Genomic DNA, 21,390 nt, shown 5'->3' with positions numbered 1-21,390 from the left:
CTTCTACCCCATTGTTAACAGACTATTAATGGTAAACACAAAATTAATGGTTCCTGATCTCACAACCTACTCCGTTATGATCTTACACCTTATTATTTACCTGCACTGCACTTCCTCTGGAATTGTTACGCTTTATTCTGCATTATTATTGTTTTACTTTGTTCTATCTGTGTAATGATTTGATCTGTATGAAGAGTATGCAAGACAAGCTTCTCACTGTATCTCTGTACATGTGACAAAAAATAACCCAATACCAATACGACTCAATCTCTTGAGTTGTGATGGTATCTTTGTAAATCTAGTAGGTATGAACATTTTGAAGGTGAGGCGTAGCTTAATCGGGGTTGGGAAGTGTAGAGTGAAAGGTACCCAGAACGATTAGCCGCAGTCAACATCAGGCAGGTGAAAGGTGAGAGGCTAGTCGAAAGATCCCAAAAGTGTACAGAGTGACACAGTAGTGCAGCAGTGAGCGCAACATTTTAGAGCATCAGCGATAACTGATTGGGGTGGAATTCCTGCTGCTGTCAGCAAGGATTTTGTATGTTCTCCCTGTGAACATGTTACCTCCACAGTCCAAAGACATATGGGTTAGGTTTACTAAGTTGTGGGTATGCTACATTGGTGCCAGAATCATCGTGGCCTTGCGAGCTGACCCCAGCACATCGAGGACAAGAGGACACAGCCTCAGGACAGAGGGGTGTCCATTTAAAACAGAGATGAGGAGAAATTTCTTCAGCCAGAGGGTGGTGAATTTGTGGAAGTCGTTACCACAGGCAGCAGTGGATGCCATTGTGTTGGTTGTTGGCTCAAAAGCCACATTTCATAGAATCATAGAAAACCTACAGCACAATACAGGCCCTTCGGCCCACAAAGTTGTGCCGAACACGTCCCTACCTTAGAAATTACTAGGGTTATCCACAGCCCTCTATTTCGCTTCATACTTCAATGTATGTCATCATCATTACGTGCCATGCTGTAAAATGCGGGCAGTCGAGGTCTTTGCATGACCATGATTGCTCTTGGCAAATTCTTCCATAGAAGCGACTTGCCATTGCCTTTTTCTGAGCAGTGTCTTTACCAGTCGGGTGACCCCAGCCATTATCAATACTCTTCAGAGATTGTCTGCCTGACGTCAAAATGGTCGCATAACCAGGACTTATGGTATGCACCAGCTGCTCGTACGATCATTCAGCACCTGCTCCCATGGCTTCACATGACCCTGATCGGGGAGAGGCAGCTAATCAGATGTTACACCTTGCGCAAGGACGACTTGCAGGCTAGCAGAGGGAAGGAGCGCCTCACAGCTCCTTTGGTGGAGATGTATCCTAAATGTTACTCTTAATCTTTTAATGTACATGTGACAAATAAAGCTAATCTTTAAATCTTTAGAACTACGGCACCAGAGCTATCCAAAGGCGCTGTGTATAGGCGCCTGACCAGCTGCAGTGGTCACTTACCCTGGCGTGTTGACCCAGACAATGCCAACGTGACAGAAATAGACGCACTCTGTGTCCTGCATATTGCTGCAGGAGCATCGCTTCTCCCGCCGGGCAGGAATGTGCACCTGTCCCGGCTGCTGGTCACCAGCTCCCGCGGACTCCACCAGCGCTCCCACAGGTGGCCTGCAACTCCCTGCAGAAACCGAAAGAGGAAAGTCACGACAGGGCCGGCTGCTGGCTGTGATTCAGACACCCTTAAACTGGCAATGCAAAAATCCCTCCCCCCTCCCCAATCAGCTGTCCTCACCTATCAGCTTGTACTCCTTCCCTTCCCCTCCCCCCACTTGCTTATTTTGGCTTCTGCCCCCTTCCTTTCCAGTCTTGTTGATGGGTCTTGGCCCTAAGTGTTGACTGTTTATCTCCTCACCTGCCCATCGCCTCCTCCTGGTGCCCTTCCTCTTTCATTTTCTCCCATGCTCCACACCCTTCTCCTGTCAGGATCCCTCTTCTTCAGCCCTTTACCTCTGCCAGCTTCTCACTTCATCCCACCTCCCCCATCCACCTACTTTCCCATCTGACTTGGTCTCATCAAGCTCCTGCCAGCTTGTCCTCCTTCCCTTCCCCCACCTTCTCATTCTGGCTTCTTCCCCCGTCCTTTCCAGTCCTGATGAAGGGTCTCAGCCTGAAGCATCGTCTGTTTATCCCCCACCGTACATGCTACCTGATCTGCTGAGTTCTCCCAGCAATTTGTTGCTTCTAACAAAGTGAAGGAGGTTTGGCTGGACATCAGTCTAACAAAGTATCTCAAACAAGAGAAAATCTGCAAATTCCGGAAATGCAAGTGTAACCCTCAGGTTCCGCCGGCTGTGTGAGTCTAGGGAGGACAATCTCTGGCCCCGCCAAACGGGTGAGATTGAGATGCGAGTCCACCCTGAAACCCCCTGTCTGTGTGGATGCTGTGTGATTTGTTACCCTGTTACAAATCAGTACCACAAAATAACAGAGAGTACATCACATACAATTAAAGGATTTAGCTTTATAATTCTTAACAGAGTTAGTGAAGAAAAAGCAAAAAAAGAAAAGGGCCCATTTTAATGGAACAGTCTAGTGCGCACAAGTTGGAGCTCACGGCTTCCCCTTCGCTGATCTTCCTTTGATCTCCCCGGCCTTCATCGGGTCACGGCTCCACTCTGGCATCTTCTCTCTTCTTCTCCACCGAACCAAAGACCAGATCACCCTGGTGTCAGGCACACGGCACGAAAACACCCTCCTCACATTCCAAAGCACCCGTTATCTCTAACCATAACCCAAACACTGCTCCTACAGAAAGTCCATTACATTAGCAGTGAAACCTTTCCCAAGGTCTTACACAAGCAACACACACTAAATACTGGAGGAACTCAACAGGCCAGGCAGCATCTATAGAAAAGAGTAGAGTCCACATTTCAGGCCGAGACCCTTCTGTAGAACTGGAGAAAAAATAAATACCTACAGATCTACCCAAAACGACTGTACTCTTTTCCATAGATGCTGCCTGGCCTGCTGAGTTCCTCCGGCATTTTGTGTGTATTGCTTGGATTTCCAGCATCAGCAGATTTTCTCTTGGTTGCTTGAAGCTTTCTGACTGGTTACGTTATGTGCAGAACAATTCGAATACTCAGGAATGTAAGAAGATGCAGAGAGGAGTGAACTCTGCCCCAGGCATCACGGCACCATTGGTTGTATCTACAGGAGACATTGCCTCAAGAGGAGAAATCCATCATCAACGGAACAACTCCCACCATCTGGGCCATGCCATCTTCTCGCAGCTCCAATCGGGCACCAGGTGTAGACACCTGAAGTCCATATCACCACGTTCAGGAGCCACTAATTTCCTTCCACCAACACACATCAAAGTTGCTGGTGAATGCAGCAGGCTAGGCAGCATCTCTAGGAAGAGGTACCGTCGACGTTTCAGGCCGAGACCCTTCTGCCTGGCCTGCTGCGTTCACCAGCAACTTTGATGTGTGTTGCCTGAATTTCCAGCATTTGCAGAATTCCTCGTGTTTCCCTTCCACCATTTGGTTCTTGAACCGACCAACACAACCCTAATCACTACCTCAGCAAAACAACACTGTGACCATTTTGGACTACAACTTACATTTTTCTTTGCACTAATTCTGTTATTTCTTGTAAAAACTGTGTAATTTAAGTTTAATTGATGCTTTTTTGTGAATGCTGCTCACCTGATGCTGTGATGCTGCTACAAGTATATTTTTCATTGCACCTCTACCTGTGCATGAGGCAATAAACTCAACTTTGACTTTGACAGGAAGATAGGATGGTAAAGAAGACATATGGCATGCTTGCTTCATAGTTCAGATTACAACAAAAAAGGCAAGCATCATGCATGCCTTCTATTCTACTTTACCTACCTATAGGTATACTTTTCCTAACACCTTCAGAAATGCTCATCCACCAAGTCCTGGCAACATTCATGTAAATCACTCTCAAGACTCTCCAAAAAATCCAGAAAAACTCCTAAAGGGAAAATCTAGCTAACAATGCTGGTGATGCAAACTTCAGACAGTTAGAGAGGGGGAGGGGGAGAGAGAGAGAGAGAGAATGAGAGAGAGAGTGAATGAGAGAGAGTGAGAGAGATATCAACAGAGAGACAGAGAGAATGGCAGAGAGAGAGATAGAGACAGGCAGACAGAGAGAGACAGAAATAATTAAAGAGAGAAACAGGGAAACAGAGGCGGGGAGAGACAGAGGGAGGGGGAACAAGGAGAGGGAGAGGGAGACGGGGGAGACAACGAGACAGACAGAGAGAGATGAATGAATGGAAGATACTCCAAAGCAGTAAGAATATCCTAAGGCACTTTCCATGTGCCTTAGAATCAGTACATACACAGGTCCTTCAGCCCACTGAGGGTGCATACTAACCCTATTTTATTTCCTTGCATTCTCCTTAACACCCTGATTCCCAGAATTTACCACTCACCTATGCATCTGTTGAAAGTTATGGACAAGGGAGTTGTGTAGGGAACGATCCCTGCGGAAAGCAGAAGGTGGTGGGGGGGGGAGGGAAAGGTGTGTCTGGTGGTGGGATCCCCTTGGAGGTGGTGGGTGGAAGTTTCGGAGAATTATGTGCTGGACACGGAGGTGAGGACAAGAGGAACCCTATCCCTGGTATGGGTGGCTGGGCAGCATTGATGGTGGAGGAAGGGAAGCCCCTTTCTTTGAAAAAGGAGGACATCTCCTTCATTCTAAAATGAAAAGCCACATCCTGAGAGCAGATGCAGCGGAGATGGAGGAATTGAGAGAAGGGGATGGTGTTTTTACAAGTAGCAGTGTGGGATGAGGTGGGATGACTCCCTTGTCCATTTGTCCCTCCCCACTGGATGCTTTCCATAGGGATCATTCCCTACGCAACTCCTTTGTCCATATGGCCCTTCCCACTGATCTCCTTCCTGGCAAGTGGAACAATTGCCTCTGGTGCTCCTCCCCCCCCCACGACATATCCTTGCAAGTGGAACAATTGCTACACCTGCTCCTACACCTTCCCCTCACTACTATTCAGGGCCCCAAACAGTCCTTCCAGGTGAGGCGACACTTCACCTGTGAGCCTGTTGGGGTCATATACTGTGTTCGGTGCTCCTGGTGTGGCCTCTTGTATATTGCTGAGACCCAACGTAGATTGGGAGACCATTTCACTGAGTATCTACGCTCCGTCCGCCAGAACAAGTGGGATTTCCCAGTGGCCATTCATTTCAATTCTACTTCCCATTCCCATTCCGATATGTCCATCCACGGCCTCCTCCACTGTCGTGATGAGGGCACAATTAGGTTAGAGGGGCAACACCTTTTGGGTATCCTCCAACCTGATGGCATGAACATTGACTTCTCAAACTTCCGCTAATGCCCCTCACCCCCCCCCCATTTACCATTTCCCATCCCTTTTTCCCTCCCTCACCTTATCTCCTTGCCCGCCCATTGCCTCCATCTGGTGCTCCTCCCCCCTAACCCCAATTTTTTTCTTTCTTCCATGGCCTTCTGCTTCTTTCACCAAACAACTCTTTACTACATCCCTCCCCATCACAGAACAACTTGTGTTTCTCTCCCCTGCCCCCACCTTTTAAACCTACTCCTCAGCAATTTTTTCTCCAGTCCAGATGGAGGGTTTCAGCCCAAAACGTCGACTGTACATTTTTCCATAGATGCAGCCTGGCCGGCTGAGTTCCTCCAGGACTTTGTGAGTGTTGCTTGGATTTCCAACACCTGCAGATTTTCTCTTGTTTGTGATTTACCTATTTGTGACACCACTTTCAACAAATTATGGACCTGTATTCCCAGATCCCTTTGTTCTACCACACTCCTCAGTGCCTTACTGTTCACTGTGTAAGATCTACCCTGGTTGGTCCTACCAAAGTGCAACACCTCACACTTGTCTGCATTAAATTCCATCTGCCATTTTTCAGCTTATTTCTCCAGCTGGTCCAGATCCTGCTGTAAGCCATGATAGCCTTCTTCGCTGTCCCCTAACACCCTCAATCTTAGTGTCATCCACAAATCTGCTGATCCAGTTAACTGCATTATCCAGATCGTTGATAGAGATGACAAACAACTGAGGCACACCAGTAATCACAGGCCTCCGGTCAGAGAGGCAACCATCCACTACCACTCTCTGGTTTTTCCCACAAAGCCAATGCCTGATCCAATTTACTACCTAATCCTGAATTCCGAGCAACCTCAACCTTCTTGACCAATCTCCCTTGTGGTACCTTGTCAAATGCCTTACAATAGTCCATGAAGACAATATCCACTGCCACGCCTTCATCAACTTTCCTTGAAAAATTCTATAAGATTAGATAACCTTTAGTATTTACTTACCTCCATTATGTTACCTGTGACAGGAGTTCAGTGGTGGCCCAAATACAGAGGGAGGGACACAGATATGGAATTAATTGTTCATTAGGCTTTAATAAGAACTGTATGGAACTTTGGAAAACAATAAACATTAGGCCAAGAGGGCCACTAGCCGGCCCGTGATGTGGTGGCATTCACACCGGACCTCGAGGAGATGTGGTGTTGGGCTCCAATCCAATCAGCTACGTGCACGCTGTGCACTGTGCTGGGTCAAGTGTCGAGCTACCAACTTGGCCAACTTGTTAAAAAAACAGACAAAGAAACAGGAAGGTTGCGGCCCGATGCACCACAAGGCACAGAAACAGGGCCACTAACTAAAAACTCTCAAACCAGCACCGTCACTGCGGCATGAAAGAGGTAACCTAGAACTAAATTAATTCCACTGTGCAGCTCCTTTAATAGCGTCTATCAAAATCACTGAACTTTTTTTTTCCCAGGCGTGGAAAAAGACTTGACGAGAGGGAAGAGAGTTAAATACAGTCATAACGAAACTCTAACTGGCTGGAATATGTGCATTCCCATGTGTGTAATTGCCGTCTTCTTTCAGTTGCCTCCTTCAAGAGCGCCCAGACTCGGCGACACTGACAACCTGACTCGCTGAGGTCCCCCAGCTCCTATGTCTATCCCTCCAGGTATAGAACATCCTCACTCTGGTGCTCCTCCCCCCCCCCCACGACATATCTTTCCCCCACGGCCTTCTGTTCCCTCCTGTTGGACTCCCCTTTCTCCAGCCCTGTATCTCTTTCACCAATCAACTTCCCGGCTCTTTACTTCATCCCTCCTCCCTCCCGGTTTCACCTATCACCTTGTGCATCTTTCTCTCCCTTCCCCCACCTTTTCAATCCACTCCTCATCTTTTTTTCTCCAGGCCTGCCAAAGGCTTTCGGCCTGAGACGTCGACTGTACTCTTTTCTATAGATGCTGCCTGGCCTGCTGAGCTCCTCCAGCACTTTGTGTGTGTTGCTTAGAATGTCTGCAGTCCATTTACTTGTCACAGAGTCATGCAGCATGGAAGCAGGTCCTTCGGCCCATCAAGTCTGTGCTGACTATCAAGCCACACTTACACTCATCCCATTTCATCCACCCCCCTGTCTCACAGATTCTATCCCTTACCTGCACACCATATACAGTTGCTGACAAAGCTACCTGAACAACTTTTGGGGTTAGAAGGAAACTGGGGCACCAGACGCTTAACCACATAGCCATAGGCAGACAAGAAAAATCCACACATACAGCACTGGAGGTTGGGATTGAGCCCAAGTCTCTGACATAGAACACTACAGCACAGAAGCCGTATAGTCTGTGCCAAAATATTTTTCTACCTGCTCCTGGTCAATTGCACACAGAATGCTAGGGGATCTCAGCAAATCAGGCAGAGTCTATGGAAATGAATAAACAGTTGATATTTCAGGGCTTCTTCAGGGCTGGAAAGTAGGGACTCTATCCCCCTCTCATCCATGTACGTACCCAAACTTCTCTTAAATGTTACAATTAAACCAACATCCACCACTTCCGCTGGCAGCTCGTTCCACACTCTCACGACACTCTAAGTAAAGAAATTCTCCCTCATGTTCCCCTTAAAGCTTTCTTGTTTCACCCTTAACCTATGACCTCCAGTTCTTGTCTCACCCAACCTCAGGGGAAAAAGCCTGCTTGCATTTACCCTATCTATACCCCTCTTAATTTTATATACCTCTATCAAATCTCCCCTCATTCTCCCACACTCCAGAGAATGAAGTCCAAACCTATTCAACTTCTCCTTATAACTTAGTTCCTCAAGTCTCAGCAACATCCTCGTGAATTTTGCTTCGTGCTTCAGATGCAGCCGACTTAGAGGACAGCAAAGTAGCGTAACGCTTTACAGCACCAGGTTTGAGAGCAGGGTTCAACTCCCGTGCTGTGTGTAAGGAGTAAAATTTGCACTAATTATTTATTTTCTATATATCTATAAAACTCAATTTCATTTGCCTCATCATTGGAATGTTCCCACAGCCAATGGGCTCACTTTCAAGGACTCTTCATCTCAAGTTCTCGATATATATTACTTATTCATTATTATTTTTCTTTCTTTTTGGATTTGTAATTTGGTGTCTCCTGCACTCGGGTTGAATGCCCCAGCTTGTGCAGCATTTCATTGAACCTGTTAGGTTTGCAGTCTATAGATTTATTGAGTACGCCCTCGATAAAATAACTCCTAAGGTTGTACAGGGTGACATATATGTACTTTGACAATATATTTACTATGAACTTTATATTTCTTGCAGTAATTTATAGTATATTTTATGCATTTCTCTGTACTGCCACAAAACAATAAATTTCACAACATTCACAACTTGATAACTGATTCTCAAAAAATCTGTACGTTCTCTCTGTGACCAAATGGATTTCCTTCAGTTGCTCCAGGTTACTCCTACATTCCAAAGATGTACAGGTTAGGGTTAATAAATTGTGGCCATGCTACTTTGGTACCAGAAGCTTGGAAACACTTGCGGGCTGCCCCGGGCACATCTTCGGTCTGTACTGGTTGCTGATAGAAACAGCAGATTTCACTGTATGTTTTGATGTACATATGACAAATAAAGCTGATCTTTATTGCAATTTAATTTATTGCATTTAATTGTGGTTGTCCCATCATAGGAAGGATTTGGAAAGAGTGCAGAAGAGGTTGCCTAGATTAGAGCTACAAGGAGGTTAGACAAATTGGGGTGTTTTCTTTGGAGCCTGATAGAGATTTATAAGATTATGAGAGGCATAGTTAGGTTAGAGAACCAGTATCTTTTTCCCAGGGTCAAAATGCCTAAAGCCACAGGGCATGCAATTCAGGTGAGATGGATAAGTTCAAAGGAGATGTGTGGGGGAAGTTTATTTTTTACTGAGAGTGGTGGGCACCTGGAAGGATCTGCCTGGGGGGGTGGGGGGTGAAGGCAGATATAATAGGAGTATTTAGAAGATTCATGACAGTGCAGAGAATGGAGTGATATGGACATTGTGTAGGCAGAAGGGATTAGTTTAGTTAGACATTTAATAACAGCACAAAATTGTGGGCCAAGTGGCCTGTTCTGTTCTGTGTTCTAACTCTTATGTGTAAGGTCCTAGTTTGAACTGATTCCCAGGACATGCAAAAATACACACACATAGACACACACACACAACTACTACTACTTTTCTCTGGTCACATTACTAGCAGAATTGGCACTGTAAGGATTGCATTTCACTTTAACAGAAGTGGACCAGAATGGGATCTTCACAGTTCACCAGCTCCCTTGGACAACAATACTCACATAAAAATCCCACTGAACTAAACATTCAAGCAGACTCCTATTTGGAAAGGTGAGGTGTCAGGAGACATTTTATGGGTGAGGAGGGCTGGAATTCACAATTTTAAGAATCTAAGAAAGATTCCATTGTGATGTAGCTCTAGTTTCAGGTGACATCCCCTTAACACACACACAGACACACAAACCCACACAGACATTTACACACACACACACACATACACAGACGAGCACACGCACACACATGTACATAGATGCACTCACATACAGACACGCCCACACTCGCATGCATACACACACACACGCACCGAGTCCCCGCTCCCATTATCATGCACTAGTTTCGTGCAACAGAGGTAGGGAGCCATATCACGGGATCCTTGCTCAGGAAGGGGTGTGGGGGGTCGGCGGAGAGGGCTTGAAATGAGCCAGGCAACCGTCCCGGGACGTGTGTAGCCTCTAGCAGACACATTCCTCGGGCCTCGAGGAATGGCGGCGAGGGACTGTCACCTGTCGCCGAAACACGATCAGCGTTTTTTTTTGCATCCTGAACGTGGCGTTTTAAAAGCTTCCCCCACCCCTCCTCCTTCTCTGTCTCCCTCTTGACAGCAAGATCAGCCCCCGGGCCGCCTGCTCTCTCAGATATATATCTCACTTCCATAGCGGGGGAAGAGAAGGAGGCTTTGCCGCTGACATCAAAGGAAAGACGGTTGTGAACAGAGATAACCCCCACAGAAATGCAGGTATCTCAAAGGTGCGCGGATTAATGGACTCGCGGGGTGGGGGGGGGGGGTGTAAAATTAGCCTGAAACATCTCTAAGCTGTTCGCATTAAGCGGCAAGGATGTGCACACCTGGACCCAGTTATAAGCAGACACAGAATTGAGTTGCAAAGTTCTGACAGAAAACGACCAGAAGGATAATTTGGCATTGTTTAACGAGAAGACCTGCTACAACTAACTTAACAGTGGCGAAGCTCGAAAAGAAAACTCTGCCGAATTGCGCCAAACCTATATCACACCAAGTCGTTCATGTAACGCGACTTCGACGGGGTGGGGTGGGGAGCGGCGTGGGTTAACTGGTTGGCCGGTTAACCTCGGCGACTGGGCACCGCTGCAAGGAAACCTCTACCCCGCTCCCACCCCACCCCCGAGCGACTCACCTCCCGTGGCCAGTAGGCAAGCGATCGCCAGCGCGTAGATGAAGATGAAGACATTCATCGCGACCACATAGATCGCACACGAGCGATAAAAGAGCTGTCAGAACGAAGTGAGGCTGAACCCACAGCCCCGCTCTACACCGAAGTTCTCGCTGTGGAAGTTCTCTTCCCCTTCGCTCGGCACATGTGTAGATCGTGAACCAGGGTAAAGACGTCGGTGACTTTTGTTTTAATCCAAGCGATTGCCAGAAACAGGAAGCTCCCTCTCTTTCTCTCTCTCCCCTGTCCCTCCAGCTCGCTTTTAGCTCCTCCCTCAGCAGTAACCCTATCTCCAAGTAACTTTTTTTTTCTAAACCCACCCACTGCGAAATACCGAGGGCGTCACGTTGTTAAACCACCTGCTATGGTCAGGGTAGGGAGCAGGAGAGAGTTGGGAGGGGGGGTGGTTCATGGGACCACGACTCCTCTCATTGCCTCTCCCAGAGCGGCCGGGCGACCCGACTCACTCCGGCCCTAAACTGGCGTGCATTGTATAACGACTCCCCTAGCGACGTTGGGGTAGGTAGCACAGGGACAGGCCCTTCCGCCCTGCGAGTCGCTGCCGACCAAGATGCCTACCTAAGCTAGTCCCATTTACCCATACCCTTCCCTCAAATTTCAAAAGTTCAAAGTAAGTTTATCATCAATGTACATATACGTCACCACCGCCATCCATCCCTCTACCTGGCGAACGCCTCAGCTACTTCAGACGTGATGTGCTGGAGGAGCTGAGCAGATCGGGCACCACCTGTGGGATTTAATAAACAGACGATGTTTCAGGTGGAAACCCTGGAAAGGAAGAGGGCAGAAGGCAGAATAAAATGCTTGGAGTGGGGGAGAGGGCACAGGCTGGTCGTTGATAAATGAGACCAGGTTAGGGTGCTGCTAAGCTCCTCCGGCATTTGGTGTGCATTGCTCAAGACTTCCAGCATCTGCAGAATCCCCTGTGCTTATCGACTACTTCATGCCCTCTTCTCATCACTACCCGAAGAGCCCTATTCAGTGTTTTGAGAACAGCTTCCCCCACCACAGATTTCTAAACATAGAAACATAGAAAATAGGTGGAGTAGGCCATTCGGCCCTTCGAGCCTGCACCGCCATTCAGTATGATCATGGCTGATCATCCAACTCAGAACCCTGTACCTGCCTTCCCTCCATACCCCCTGATCCCTTTAGCCACAAGGGCCATATCTAACTCCCTCTTAAATATAGCCAATGAACTGGCCTCAACTGTTTCCTGTGGCAGAGAATTCCACAGAATGTCCATGAATCTATAAACACCACCTGATTCTTCCAACGTTTTTTTGATTTTCACTGTACTGCTACCACAAAGCAAATTTCACGACAGATTTTCAGGTCGCATAGCGGGAAGTGTAACACTATTACAGCGTTAGCGACCCGGGTTCAATTCCCAGCACTGCCTGTAAGGAGTTTGTACGTCCTCTCCGTGACCATGTGGGTTTCCTCCGGGTGCTCTGGTTTCCTCCCACAGTCCAAAGATTAGTGGATTAATTGTAATTGGGCAGTGTGGGCATGTTGTGCTGTATCTCTGAATAAAACATAAACCATGTCAGTGACAATAAACCTGATTCTTCCTCTGGCAGCTCCCCCGGTGTAAAGGAAGTTACCCCTCAGGTCCCTTCTAAGTGTCTCCTCTGGCTATGGCCTCCCCAACCCAGTGAAAGAAAAGACTGCGACCACCCAACCTGCTGACAGCCCTCATGATATTAGACACGTCTATAAGGTCACCCCTGTTGGCACGTGGCCAAGTGGTTAAGGCGTCAGTCTAGTGATCTGAAGGTCGCTAGTTCAAGCCTCAGCCGAGGCAGCGTGTTGTGTCCTTGAGCAAGGCACTTAACCACACATTGCACTGCAACGACACCGGTGCAAAGCTGTATGGGTCCTAATGTCCTTCCCTTGGACAACATCGATGATGTGGAGAGGGGAGACTTGCAGCATGGGCAACTGCTGGTCTTCCATACAACCTTGCCCAGGTCTGCACTCTGGAAACCTTCCAAGGTGCAAATCCATGGTCTCACAAGACTAACGGATGCCTGTAAAAATAAGGTCACCCCTCAGCCTTTGACACTTAAATGGTGTGCTTTACAATCAGTAGCTGGGGCGCAGTTGCATCCCCAAGGGCGTCAACCATATTTCCCATCCTCTGAGATGCTGGTTAACATCCTCCGGGAAGAGGGGACGAGGCCGAAAGAAACAATGTGAGAGGTACAATGAGCCACAAGGAGGAAAAGGGGGCACAGTGGGAGTGATGGGAGGGGAAAGAAAGCAAGTGTAGAGTGAGAGAGGGGAGAGAGGATAATGAGATGAAAAAGAGAGAAATTTTATTTATTTTTATTTAGAGATACAGCACAGAACAGGCTCTTTCAAGGGTACATTTAATGTCAGAGAAATGGATACAATACACATCCTGAAATTCTTTTTCTTCGCAAACATCCACGAAAACAGAGAAGTTCCCCAAAGAATGAATGACAGTTAAACATTAGAACCCCAAAGCCCCCCAGCTCCCCCTCCCATGCACAAGCAGCAGCAATGACCCCCTCCTCCACCAGCAAAAAAGCATCTGCATCCTCCACCGAGAACTCAAGCGTGCAGCAAAGCATCAGTAAAGACACAGGCTTGCAGTACCACAAAGACTACTCGTTCACCCAGTAATTCAACATACCACAGGTTCTCTCTCTCTCCCTAATAAGGGAAAAAGAGGTGTCCCCGTTTCACAGCAAGAGTGGAGACATAACAAACAACTCACTAATTTACAGTGTTAAAAGTCTGTTTGTCACTTTTTCCGACCCCAGAAAGGCGCAGCTCTCTGGACATACAATCCCCGGCAGCTAACCCTCTGCTCCCGATGTTCTGCTTCAGTTGGGGCAGCGGCCTAGAATCAGCACATGTCCAGAGCTACAAAAATCCAGAACCCCAAAGGCTCGCTCACCTTCCAGGCCGTGTCCTTGGGATATCAAAAAGTGGCCAGTCGTGAGGCCCTGAGAGCGGGTCCCATTCCCACAAAGAACCGAAGTCAGAGTGTAACTCCAGGTCAGGGTCTTCAAAAGAACCTTGAAAAGGAAAAGAAAAAGAGATACCAAAGGTAGAAATAGAGCGGTTTCTGAAGTTGCAAGCAAAGGCATCGCCGTTTAGCGCCATCTTGACTTCACTCCACCCCTCCAGTCCATTCTCCCAGCAATCCATGGTTAAACCCTAGGCTGATCACAGGACAATTTACAATGACCAATTGGCCTACTAACCAGTTCGTCTTTGGACTGTGGGTGGAAACCGGAGCACCCAGAGGAAACCCACACAGTCACAGGGAAAGCACACAAACTCCTTACAGACTGTGCTGGAATTGAACCCCAGACCTTGAAATGCCCTGAAATGTAAGAGCATCATGCTAACCCAAAAAACGGTGGCACCCAAAAGAGTGTGTGATGGAACGAGAGCAAAATAAGGAGAAATCATCCATACAAGCCAGGGGTGATGGTAGAGGCAGATATATCAGGGATATTTAAGTTACCTCTGGATAGTCACATGGATGTACCAACCAGTACATCTTTGGATAGTGGGACTAAACTGGAGCACCCAGAGGACGCCCAAGCGATCACAGGGGGAAACATACAGATTCCTTACGGCTGTGGCAGGAGCTACACGTGGGTCGCCTGTACTCTAAAGCACTGCAATAACCACCACACTACTATGCCACTTGAAGTAGATTAAAGGGTTGACACAACATCATGGGTCAAAGGTCCTGTCCTGTGCTCCAGTGTTCTATGTTCTTCTGTATATTCTATGCTCTGTGTTCTATGCTCTGGTTAACTGTTATAGAGGCCATTCAGCCCTGTGGAGGGTTAGTCCAACTGGCCCAAGGCCTAGCTTTGTTTGCATGGCCCATTTTCAATCAGAGATCCAGTTCCCTCCTGCACTGAGTGATCCCTGCCAGAAGGCAAGGATAGATGGCGGTGGCTGGAGCTGCATGGCGCACAGGGGGACTCCCATCCCCTCCTCCCTCCCGCCCTCCTCAACCGTCTGCCAGTAACCCTCACCCTCCCCCACTCGCACAGGGGCGGCACGTGATGGAGAGCTGAGTCTGCGGAGGCAGCGATCGCCGGAGAGAAGAGTGCAAAGCGTGGGCGGGGAGGCTGCAGAGCAGGAAGGAGGGACAGTGGGAGGGAACAGTCACGAAGGGTGCGGAGTTGAGAAGGTCTGTTGGGCAGAGGAGAGAAGCGACGACGTGTACAGGAAGAACGTAACCTGGGCTCCTATATTTGGAATGAATTGAGAGATCTGGGGAAAAAACGACAGATGTAAATTTTGACAATCCCAGATGTTCATTCACCATTTTTCATCATTTGGTATAACACATTGCCTTAGTAGGGAGGAGACTGCTCGATGACACCTTTTCATTCAAACCTTTAATTCTATTGAGATATCCAGCTGCAAGAAAGGAAAAGGGTACAATTATCCAATCACTCCTAGGCCAAGGGAAAATAAATCTTCCCAGTGTAGGAGTGTAGAAGAAAATGAAAGCGGTGGGGGGGTGGTGACTGGCAGATTCTCCACATTCATCATATATCCATGTTTTGCACAACGTGAGCACAGCCTACTCCTGCAAATCTCACTCTTCCAGTCCAATGCCTGAAGCAGGAAGGATCAAGAGGCTGGATTCTGTGATTGGGGAGTTTTTATTAACTGTTTGCCTGCCTTCCACCAGAAACTGGGGTTATTTGGCCTGCATTGTTGCTATGGGATCCTGATCATAGGCACAAGGGATTCCGCAGGTGCTGGAAATCCAGGCTAACACACACACACACACCCAAAATGCTGGACCAATTCCAACTCCTGATGAAGGATCTTGACCTGAAATATCAACTCCTTATTCCTCTCCAGAGATGCTGCCTGATCTTCTGAGTTTCTCCAGCATTTCGTTTGTGTTTTATCACGAGCAAACTTTTCTCCAAATTGGAATTGGTTTATTATTGTCACGGCCAATGAAATACAATGAAAAGCTTTTGTGGGCAAGCCATCCCGACAGATCATTCCACACATCATGTGATCACTTGATGTTCTCCTATGGCAAGGGTTTCCAACCATGGACCCCCCAGTTAATAGTAAGGGTCAATGGCACAAAAAAAGTTGGCAATGGGTTGTCTATCGGTGGGTTCTCAGGTAACTGTAGTGGCCAATCCAGTTTCCCCATATTCTGATGCAGTGTGGGCAAGGGTAAGTGGTGACTGTGGTGAGTGGTCGGGTCTTTTGGTTGTTCAGTCTCTCCTTTACAGCTGCCAGTTGTTCTCTGCTACACAGTGGAGGCTGCTCCAATGTAGCACAGCTCCCTCATGAACAGATTTCCCCCAGGTGTAACTATTGAGTGCAATATCTTCCCAGTTTTTCGACGTAATATTGGATTGAAGGCTCATTTTCATATTATCTCTGAAGCCTTTCCTTTGCCCACCTGGGGCACACTGACCTTCCTTCAACTGGGAGTAAAGGATCTGTTTGGGGAGACGTCAGTTAGACATCTGGATGACATGACCTATCCATCATCGTTGGTGCTGCTTTATCATGGTGGAGATGCTGTTCAAGTTGGTCTCTTCCAGTACACTAGTGTTCGTGTGCCTCTCCTTCCAGCTGATCCTCAGAATCTTTCATAACTTGTTCCAAGTTTACCAGGTGTCTGCTGTAGGTGGTCCATGATTCAGTTCCATATAGTAATTTAATTATTTATTTTTTTTTAGCAATACAGCGTGGAGTGGGCCCTTGTGGCCCTTCAGCCCTTTGAGCTGCCCTCAACAATCCCAGCAACCTTCAACAAACCAGATTAACCCCTAACCTAATCATGGAGCAATTTACAATGACCAATTAACCTACCCTGAATTTGGAATGTGGTAGGAAACAAGAGCACCCAGGAAACCCCATGCATTCAATGGGGAGAACGTACTAACTCCTTACAGAACAGCGCTGGAATTGAACTCCGAATGCCAGAACTCTGGGTAATGTAGGAAATTTGACAGCTCTGTAGATCAAAGGTTTTGTTTGGACTTTTTTCATTAATCTTGCATAGACGTAGCCAGCAGTTGATCTCTGAGTCGATGTCTGCTTCTGAGGAGTGAATGCCGCCAAGGTCGGAAAGTGGTCTATATTTTCAAGGGGCGATATCGTCAACTAGAATGGAGGGTTGGTGAAGTGGCTGGTTGGGCAGTGGCTGATATAAGTTCTGTGTCTTTTTTTATATTCAAGACAAGACCCAGGGCATTATATGCTTTGGCAAAGGCAATCAGGATACATCGGAGGTCTTCAGAGTGTGCTGTAGTGGTGTTGTCATTCACATACTGAAGCTTCATGATAGAGGTGTTGCTATCTAGTTCTTGGCCTTGACCCAGATGAGGTAGAAAAACCTTTTGTCCATTCTATACATGATTTGGATTCCCTGCGGCAGGTCTTGGTCAATGAGGTGAAAGATGACAGCAATGAAGATGGCAAATAGGTTGGGTGCAAAGATACAGACTTGTTTGACTCCTGTCTTGACAGAGAATGGTTCTGATTCGGCACTAATATGGCTAAGTACTGGGTCTGGTCCCAACCTATTTGAACTCTCTCCATAAATCAGTCTCTACAGCCCTGGCAACATCTTTCTAAATCTCCTCTGCACTCTTCCCAGCTTAATGGCATCTTTTGTATAGCTAGGAGACCAAAACAGAACACAAAATCCCAAAGATGGTTTCACCATCATTTTGAAAAATTAGAAGTAAATTTATTATGTGACAAGAATACACATAGATTAAGATGTTAGCTGTCCTGTGCTGGCACCAGTGGGATCAGCAGTTGGTCTGCCATCTGTCTTCAGGGGAGAGAGAGATAAGGAAAACAATGGAGCAGCATTTGGAGATGTGTAATGAAGAGGAAGGAGAGCTGTCAAGATCGGCTCCCCCCTTTGAACGCTGAACTGTTTGAAGTGATGGACAGGCGATACCCCAGCAGGGGGATAAAAAGGGACAGGTTCGCTAAGGCAGGACACACACGACACCCGAGGTAACGAGACCCTGGAAGCGGTGCGTCTCCCACAAGTCGGTGGGAAGTTGTGGAAGGCCGGTTGCGGGACCAGGCTATAGACGCACAGGGTGGAAAGGCACGATCGGCGGGAACCTGGTGTGTGTCCACCCTTGCCTGGGTGCCAGGTTCACCGCAGAGAAACGATCGTATCTGGAAACGGAGGGGTCACGGTCGGTGACCTCAGATGACATCACAAAGGGCTCGCCCGAAAGCTGACTGCGAAGGTCTGTGTGGAAGCTGTGTTGAATATTCATTCGTTTTGCTCTCTCTCTCTCCTTCCCTCACACTGTCCATCTCCCACGGCAGCGATTACTGCGAACTGAACTGAACTTTGCGTCACTTTGAAACTGGTCATTTACCCCTAGACAACGATAGAGCTTGATTGATGCTGTTATCTTAATTCTGTGCACATGTGTATTTATCATTGCTGAACTGTTGCATTTATTATCCTTTTGATTAGAGTACTGTGTTGCTTGTTTCTTTAATAAAACTTTCTTAGTTCTAGTAATCCAAACTCCAACTGAGTGATCCATTTCTGCTGGTTTGGCAACCCAGTTACGGGGTACGTAACATAAGTGGGGTTCTCGTCCGCGATTTTGAACACTAAATTTGGGACAGAGTAAATTGATTGGGTTAAAATTCCCGAAAGAAAGAAAAGACAAACAGCAGAAATGGAGGCTGAGGAATTTATAAAGGCGCCGACCTTGGAGGCATTAGAGGATGCCAGGAAAACGGAATTGGTAGCTGAGGCCAAACGGTTGAATCTTGCTAAGGGGAAGTCGACAATGAGGAGAGAGGAGATACACAGAGCTATCATAGAGCACTATGTATCTAGAGGTGTGTTTCCCCAAGGGGAGCTGGAGGTGGTGTCTATTGAAAAACCTGGTGGAGACGTGGTACGGGTGCAGCTTGAAAAACTGAGACTCGAGCACGAGTTCCGGGTACGGCAGTTAGAACACGAAGAGAAAGAGAGGGACAGACAGTTGGAGTGAGAAGAGAAAGAGATGGACAGACAGTTGGAGCGAGAAGAGAAGGAGAGAGAGTTAGAAAGGCGGGAGAAAGAGAAACAGTTAGAAAGGCAGGAGAGAGAGAGAGAGAGACAGTTGGAGCGAGAGGAGAAACAGAGGAAAAGGGAATTCAAGCTGGAGAAGTTAAAGATAAGGGCAGAGCAGGGGCCTGTGCCGAACCAAGGTGGAGGGTTCTGGGCGACCCAGGAGGTTAGGCTGGTTCCCCCATTTGACGATACCGATGTGGATCGGTACTTTCTCCATTTTGAAAAAGTTGCTACAAGTCAGGACTGGCCAAGGGATAAGTGGGCTGTTTTGCTTCAGAGTGTACTGAAAGGGAAAGCCCAGCAAGCTTACTCAGCTTTGTCCGCAGAAGATGCCCAGAGGTATGAGGTGGTGAAAGAGCCCATCCTCAGGATTTATGAGTTGGTCCCGGAGGCATACCGGCAGAGGTTCCGGAATGCGAGGAAGCAGTGGGACTGCACGTATTTAGAGTTCGCCCGTGAGATGCAGACATATTGTGAGCGTTGGTGCGCCTCGAAGCGGGTAAAGGGGGATTATGATAGACTGCTACAGCTGATCCTGATTGAGCAGTTTAAAGGTTATGTCCCTGAGGGTATGAGACCCTACCTAGATGAGAAAGAGGCAGCCACGTTAGCCGCAACTGGTAAGTTAGCGGATGAGTATGCGTTGACACATAAAATGAAGTTTGCCCTGAGTAAATGTTACCAGAAGGGTAGTCAGGACGGCGGGGAGAGTCCGCCAGAAAAGTCCGAAAGTAAGCCGGGGACTAGTGAGGAGGATAAGATAGACCGGGAGCAGTCTGGCAGGAAGTCTCCTGGGGTCGTCTGTTATAATTGCGGGAAAGTTGGACACTTTGCGTCCAGTTGCTTTGCCCCAAAGAAGGAGACGGGGAAAGGAAAAACGGCGATTTTGACTGGCTGTATCGAGCTGGTAAACGAACCGCTAGGAGAGGACAGGTCTGCCAAAGTTCAGGAAGGGCGCGAGAGGTTTATCTCGGCCGGATTGATGTCAGTGAAGGAGGGGTTAAAACCAGCTCCAGTGCGGATCTGGAGAGACACGGAAGTGTGTCAGTCACTGATACTGAAGAGTGTATTAGAGTTTAGCTCAGAGACCCAGACTGGAGAGGTCAAGGTCAAAGGTATTGGGGAAGGGACAGAGGCCGTCCCTTTGCACCAGATACACTTACAAAGCAACCTGGTCTCTGGACTAGTCACGATCGGGGTGAGGTCCAAATTACCGATGAAAGGCGTGGAAGTCTTGCTCGGTAATGACCTCGCCGGGGGAATCGTGTTCCCAGCAGTGAGATTGACAGGTCAGCCTGCCAGCATTGAGGCCCCGCCTATGGACTCACAGGTTCATCGCTGGACTGCGGTAGTAAATTTAGCTGAGACATTACTGCCAGCCTTGTACGAGAAGGGGGTAGAAAGTGAAAAGAAGGAGTGTAGTGAAACAAGAGGTAGTGAGGGAGCTGAGACAGACTTAGCATTAGCCAGGAAAGAATTTATGCAGGCGCAGGAGCGAGACGAGGGGCTGATGGTTTTGGCAGAGACAGCTCTCTCTGACGCAGAATTAACAAGGGAACTAGTAGGCTATTGTGTGGAGGAGGAAGTGCTAAGGAAGGAAGGGAGACCAAGTACCGTACCCGCAGATGAGGAATGGGGGGTGGTGCAAAAGAGTTATGGGGATGAGATTTTTAACCTGGCCCACAAGGTACCCCCCGGTGGACATTTTGCGGTGCTGAGGAAACAGTTGGTGGAATCATGAAAGAGGTTTACCAGCCGCACCGGAGGAAGGATGTTATTGATTGTGGCCGACGCGAACAGAGACGGTCACAGGCTTTTGATATGCTAACAAACCTAGTTGGTGTTAGCGCAGAAATCAATGAAGCTAGGGTCCCCCTGATAAGAGAAAAAAACCATTTTGAAAAGATGAGTATGATATCGACCAGATGGGAGAAGGCTATTGTTTTGGCCAGCGCTGCTGATAAGGTCTCTCCCTTAATCCCCAAGCAAAGCGACTCTTTAGGAGAAGTAATTAAACGACTCGCACACGTGTGTTTGATTGTCCCGAGGTGATGCAAAGAACTGGGACGTTGAGCAACAGCCCTATAGAATGAGTAACTCAGTGACAAAAGGGCTGACGAACACAGAGGTGTGTATTGGCGATGTAATACGGCTGTCTGAAGCCAGCTTGATAGTGAACCTTGAAAAAAATGAGTTCGGCCACACGAAGGTCACTTATCTGGGAACTGTGGTGACATGGGCAGCTGGCAGCAATGCAAGCTAAAGTGCGGGCTATCTCTGACATCCCAACCCCGACAGACAAGAGGGCCCTCAGAAGGCTCTTGGAGATGGTGGGGTACTGTAGGAAGTTTTGCAATAACTCTGCGGTTACTACCCCTCCCCCTCCTACTAAGCCCTTGCGAGAGAAAACTAAGTCGGAATGGGACGACCCTTGTTATTGTGGTCCGGGACGAAACCCAGT

General features: G+C 47.8%; 1 protein-coding gene across 2 annotated transcripts in view; it reads right to left on the bottom strand.

Moving 5' to 3' along the window:
* Positions 1-11,043, bottom strand: part of LOC140202137 (endothelin-1) — a 109,976-nt gene extending 98,933 nt beyond the window's left edge. For both annotated transcript variants that reach the window (XM_072267003.1, XM_072267004.1), the window contains exons 1-2: positions 10,781-11,043; positions 1,458-1,632 (exon numbers count right to left, since the gene is read on the bottom strand). In XM_072267003.1, coding sequence (XP_072123104.1) covers positions 1,458-1,632; positions 10,781-10,838 — 233 coding nt within the window. In that variant the 5' untranslated portion in view covers positions 10,839-11,043. The remainder of the gene's footprint in view (positions 1-1,457; positions 1,633-10,780) is intronic.
* Positions 11,044-21,390: the final 10,347 nt, after the last annotated feature.

Source organism: Mobula birostris, chromosome 8 (genome assembly GCF_030028105.1).
Source record: "Mobula birostris isolate sMobBir1 chromosome 8, sMobBir1.hap1, whole genome shotgun sequence".
Classification (NCBI taxonomy): domain Eukaryota; kingdom Metazoa; phylum Chordata; class Chondrichthyes; order Myliobatiformes; family Myliobatidae; genus Mobula; species Mobula birostris.
This window is presented reverse-complemented; position numbering and strand designations above follow the sequence as displayed.